A 5,534-nucleotide genomic window follows, 5' to 3' on the forward strand; every position below is an offset into this window, starting at 1 on the left:
TCAAAACTGGCGCTTCGAACGGACGCGAGGGCCGCGCTGATTGGCACGCGCACTCCTCCCTGTCCTTGCACGTGAGCAGCTCTCCTCTTTGAAGGCATTCGCGCTGCGCGCAGGGAGACAGCATCAGGTCTGTTCAATTCGGCTAGAAAGTTCTGAACTAGTTCTGTCCGAGTTCAGAGGAGTGCAGGAGTCGTGCAGCGGCGGCGCAGAACCAGTGCAGCCACCGCGTTAGGACTGGCGCTGTGATCGACTTCCGGAGTACCGATAAAACGGATGCGCAAGACGTCGTCTGCTTTTGCCGTCTGGCTGCGTCGCCATGGAATTTTGTCTGCTAGCGCTTGGATATTTGCGTTAGTTTTATAATACTTTTTTTTACAAAAATATTTTCCATGTATGTTTCTTTACATTACAAAGTGCGTGCAGCATCTAATGAAACATGTCTGCATTTTATATCGTCTGATTTCGTGCTGCGATCGCTTTCATAGACATTTCATCGACCACGTACCTGGATACCTTCGCGAGATCAAGATGACGATGTCCCGTCAGAATTTACTGGCCGCTGCAGTAGCGCTCATCGAAGACGAGAGCGACGATGAGCTCGACGACATCATCGCCCTCGCCTCGATTGTTTCGGCACGGACTGACAGGAACAGGGTTCCCCTGTACTACGAAAAGGTGATCGACACCTACTTCGATTTCGAATTTATGCGCTTGTTCAGGCTTTCGAGAGAGACACACGCGGAGCTGGCTGGTCGATATGAAGCTTCGGCGTTTTACCCGGATTCCGTTGGTGGACGACCGCAGATTTCGGCGGAGAAGACATTGCTGATTGTGCTTAGTTACGTAGGCACGAGAGCCACAATGTACCAGATTGCGGATCGCTTTGACATAACGGAGTCGTCCGTTCACCTCTGCATTGAAAGAGTTCTGAACTTTCTGAACAGTATCAGCGCACAAATAATCACCTGGCCTGACCAGGAAAGACGTCGGAGGAGCCAAGCCGGCTTCCTGAGGAAGACTAAGGGGAAAGGGCCCCACAAAACGATCGGGGCGATTGATGGATGCCATGTAGAAATCCTGCGACCAACAGAGTCTCCGAACTCCTACTACAATCGGAGCAAGTTTCATTCCATTGTCCTGCAGGGTATCTGCGATGATCAAAATCAATTCATCGACGTCTACATCGGGTTCCCCGGTTCAGCGCACGACGCCCGCATCCTGAAGGAGAGCCCCATCTTCGAGGACGCGGAAGCCAAGTGTGCGGGTGGGTACCTGCTGGGGGATTCGGCTTATCCCCTGCTGCCATACGTCATGACCCCCTTCAAGTCTTCAAAAGCGGCCCTGCCGTCCTGGAAGACTACGTATAACACGAAGCACGGTCAACAGAGAGTGACAATCGAAAATACTTTCGGGCTGCTCAAGCAGCGATTTCGGAGAATGTACTTGGTCGACAGCGCCAGCATCAGACAGTGCTGCCTTGTCGTTATGGGCGCCTGCGTTCTCCACAACCTCTGTAATGCAGAGAGAGACTTTTTCGATGACCTGAACAACGCCCGCCCGCCTGACCAAGTCACCAACGACGACGACCACGCGATCCAACCGGACGACGCCACAAGGAGTCTCTCTGAGCGGATCCGAGAGGCCATTGCTAAGACCGAATGTTAGGAAGCGATATCTACACCTGATCCTCCAAAAATATTCTTTTTTTTATTTTGTGTGTGTGTGTGTGTGCGTGTGTGTGAACATACAAAGATGGTACTTGAGCTTTGGAAAATGAAGCGTACCGACTTCATGAAAACACGATTAAACAAAGTAACAGGTTACTTCGTTCCTTCATTTCTGCGTACAGTATTATTTTGATCCAATATCCTAGTACGTTCGTATACCAGAATACATATATGCGGGCATGCACAGGTAGTCAGTGCCAGTGACTCCTAAAACGTAACATTGTTCCTAAAGCTATTTTCAACCTAACAATCAACAAAACCTAAAATAAAAAAAAAACAAAAAAACTAGATATGGCGGTAAAAAAAAAACATGCTGCAAAACTCGGAAATAATTGTAAAAACTAAGATTGAATCGTGGGACTACAGAGGAGTGGCAAACAAAATCAGCAAGACAATTTGAACGAATTTATTCGTACGGCACATTTGTGCACCAGTCAAAATAATAACAAAAGAATAAATAAAACGGCCTGCGAAACAGTGAAACTGTAATCAAGTTCATTGAGGTGCATGAAGCACGTCTACTGTGCCGGCGCGCTCTTTTCGATTGCAGTCACGAGGCGCTCGAGAAGAGCCATCCGGTCCTTATGTCGTTTCTTGCGACTCTCCTCCATGTCGGCGAACACCTTGAGCAGCGAGCCCAGGACGGTTTCCCTCTTTCGCTTGCTCGGTGTACCGGCCGGAGCACGCTGGTTTGAGGGCGGAGCCACCCCTAAGGCAAGGGAGGAGGGTCCTGCCTCTGTCCCTCGGGAGGTTTCAACCTCGGCGCTGAAACATTTTTTTTTTTTTTTATGTTACGTTGATTATACGTTTCTTAAGTACTTACCTGGTGTCTCCTTCCTTTTCAAGCACTCTTCCCGGCGCCAACAACACAGTTGGTGAAATATGGTGCTCTTTCTCAAGGATGTCATGAAGCTCGCTAAACCACAGAAACAGCACGTTTACAAGTGATGACCTATATAAAAAAATTAGTGAACGTACGTACTCCTCGTATTCAAAATGCACCCTAGAGTGGCCCGACTTGTTGTTTTTCGATTTGGCGTTCTTGTACGCTCTCTCCAAGGACTTCCATTTGTTTTCGGCCTGGTCAGCGGTGACAACGCCGCCGAACTCTCCGACGACGGTGTCGGCCAGCTGCTGCCAAAGGGCTCGTTTGGTCCTAAACATGATGTTTACTACGTATTAGCATGTATTATAAAATATATCCTGACAAAGACATACCTGAAACCCCCCTTTGCTCTCAGACGCTCTTTTAGTTCCTTATAACAGCCGATAAAGAACTTCGTCTTCGCGGCACTCCACAGCTGCCCGTCGACGTCCGTTGTGGGTGGACGCGCAGGCTGCAGGACAGTTGGGTCTGCGTCCGGCTCAGAGGCAAAGACGAGCGTAACTCGTTCTCCGTCTTAAAGAATAGAATGCGAACATTGTAAACATCGATGTATAATCGCGAGGTGAATGACTGGCTTAAGCAAGTCATTCACGAAACGTAAGCAAGGCTGCGTAAGCAAGCCGACGCAGCCCTCTTACGATTTTTAACGTATTTAATTCGAGCTTATTCCTACCTTCGGTAACGTACACCATCCCGCTTCCGTCCACTACGGGCACACCATTTTCGTCCACAAGTGGGAAGACTTCCGTTTCTACGTTGTTGTGTATAACAAACATGCTTTAATGACCGAGCACAGCGAGCAAAAAAGAGAAGAGTCGTCTGCTTTCGTCGTCTGCTTTCGTCGTCTGCTACTGCACGAACGCTGAACTGGCTTCGGAGCCGGTGCAAGCATTTCCGGAACTGGGACTGAACTCGTTCAGAACTAGGATGAATCGAACGCGCCAGTGCAGCGGTCGTGCAATTTCCGGTTGAATCGAATGCGCCAGTTCTTGCACTGCTGAACTAGTTCAGCCAGTTCAGGCGAATCGAACAGACCTAACGTCTCCGGTCCCGCGACATTGGCGCATTCCAGGCGCGTGATTCATCTGGAGCATCTGGTGGGTGCGGGATCTTTCCCGCGCTTTTCCAACTTCACGTGGGAGGCTCCCCGCCTCGGGCACTTGCGCTTGAAGCGGCTTCTCCATGCAAACCAGGGTAGATATGGGCCGCGGTAAAAAGCGGGAAAATTATAAAGTTCGAGTTCGACCATTTTGACAGTTTGATTTCCAATTTGTCCGGTGCAATTCCACTACAACCAGTTCATTTCGGGTGTGGCCTGTTCATATCCAAGCTGTTTTCAAAAAGTTTTTTTTTTCTTCTTCAGTGGGGAAAACTGTTCTTTTTTATGTCTCTAGCTAAAACAGACTTCTTGCACTCAAACGTCGCTTTCTAGTGCGAGGGCTCGTGCCACAAAGCACCAAAAATATCTTAAAAGAACGCTCATACGAATTAAAAAAAATATGGAAAAAGTTAAACGAACTATAGAGTAACAGTGGCTTTCAGCGGGCATTCTGGGTCCGATGAAATACGAGCATGAGCCACGGAACATTGCATAGCGGCAATTCCGTGACATTCCTTGGCTCACCCTATCTTCGATCTGGCAACATGCCCGAATATTGGCTCTTGCTTGTGTTGAGCGGACCACGGAATTCCTGCGAACCGCCATGGAACCTCAAAGCTTGGGTGAGGCATTGCTACCCTGGCCATCTCTGACCGAGGAAAATCAATAGACAGCCAGGGTACATCAAATACTGGCAGCGGCCTGTTTACACTGGCCATCAATGACCAAGGAAATTGAATGGTCAACCACGGAAGACGTTCCCTGGCAGTTCCGTGGCTTTCTGGGCCAACGAAAGACTGTGAAACGCCAGGCTGGCATACAGACGTAAATGGCTCGGCAGTCGTGGCCAAGCTATCACAATTAAGTGCCAACCCTGGCCCCAGCTAAACCAAAAGTGTGCTACCTCCCACATGAAAATGTTTTTTGAAAACCGTGTTGGGCATTGTTGAAGAAGCTGTTATATTCGAAGAAGTTGACGAGGTGAGAAAAAATGATATGTTCAAAGAAGTTTGCAAGGAATGCTGGTTATTGAGATCGGATGATAATTAAGAAGGAATGTTTATCTCCAGCCTTGTGAATGGGTACCACCTCCCCTACCTTCCAGTCTGATGGGACAACGGCGTCTTGTATGGATTGTTCAAATAATTTTGTTAAAATAATTGAGGAGTATTGTCTAGTGTCTTTTTTTTAAACTTGGGATTAATACCGTCCACTCCTGCTGAAGATGACAGTTTGAGTTTATCTATGATACGAATGACACCAACGTAATCAAGAAAAAGAGGATCTATGGGCAAGTAATCGGCACTCTCTAGCGAAGGGAAGTCGTGCATGGTATCAGTAGAGAATGAATTTGCAAAAGTACTATTTAATAAATTTAAACACTCATCGCTGGCTATACAATCACCATTTGCGGTTTTAGTGTGATATATGACTGCGTCTTTTTGTTTATTGTATTCCAGAATTGTCTAGGATTGTTGATTAACATTGCGGGTAGGCTATGAGTCATGAATTCTAGTTCGGCGTTATCAATTGCTTTTTTGTACACTTCAGCAGCAGTACGATAACGCAACCAACGGTTCTCGCACGTGGGTAATTTTGCGGCTCGAAATAGATGCTTTTGTTGTTTGATAAGCGTTTTAAGGCTCTGGTGAACCAGGGTGACTGAGAGTTTTTGATAACTGTCCTCAAGGGAATGTACTGATTTGTTAGTTTATTAACTTCTGTTTTGAAAAAGTTCCACTTTTCTTCTGATGAGCGGCTTGAGAAGAGTGCTAAATACTCATCGAGGAAAGTTGCAAGGTCAAAATTAATTTGATCAAAG

General features: G+C 47.3%; 2 protein-coding genes across 2 annotated transcripts; one reads left to right on the forward strand and one right to left on the reverse strand.

Annotated features, from left to right (window-relative positions):
- The first annotated feature begins 426 nt into the window (after positions 1–426).
- On the forward strand, positions 427–1,665 carry LOC115328436 (protein ALP1-like). The gene has a single exon (XM_040212561.3). It carries the CDS (start codon positions 430–432, stop codon positions 1,663–1,665), a length of 1,236 nt encoding a protein of 411 aa, XP_040068495.1. The 5' UTR covers positions 427–429.
- Positions 1,666–2,643: 978 nt separating this feature from the next.
- Positions 2,644–3,591, reverse strand: LOC120841630. The gene is made up of 4 exons (XM_042286270.1): positions 3,287–3,591; positions 2,946–3,126; positions 2,730–2,883; positions 2,644–2,679 (listed from the first exon to the last, which is right to left on the reverse strand). Exons 1-4 carry the CDS (start codon positions 3,387–3,389, stop codon positions 2,644–2,646), a joined length of 474 nt encoding a protein of 157 aa, XP_042142204.1. The 5' UTR covers positions 3,390–3,591.
- Positions 3,592–5,534: the final 1,943 nt, after the last annotated feature.

Source organism: Ixodes scapularis, unplaced genomic scaffold (genome assembly GCF_016920785.2).
Source record: "Ixodes scapularis isolate PalLabHiFi unplaced genomic scaffold, ASM1692078v2 PGA_scaffold7__128_contigs__length_106722199, whole genome shotgun sequence".
Classification (NCBI taxonomy): domain Eukaryota; kingdom Metazoa; phylum Arthropoda; class Arachnida; order Ixodida; family Ixodidae; genus Ixodes; species Ixodes scapularis.

Coding starts and splice junctions, on each gene's coding strand:
- LOC120841630 (XM_042286270.1), bottom strand. CDS start 3,389: ATGTTTGTTATACACAACAACGTAGAAACGGAAGTCTTCCCACTTGTG. Junction 2,884..2,945: donor AGAGCAAAGGGGGGTTTCAG/GTATGTCTTTGT, acceptor CATCATGTTTAG/GACCAAACGAGCCCTTTGGC. Junction 2,680..2,729: donor ACAAGTCGGGCCACTCTAGG/GTGCATTTTGAA, acceptor TTTTTTATATAG/GTCATCACTTGTAAACGTGC.
- LOC115328436 (XM_040212561.3), top strand. CDS start 430: ATGAAACATGTCTGCATTTTATATCGTCTGATTTCGTGCTGCGATCGC.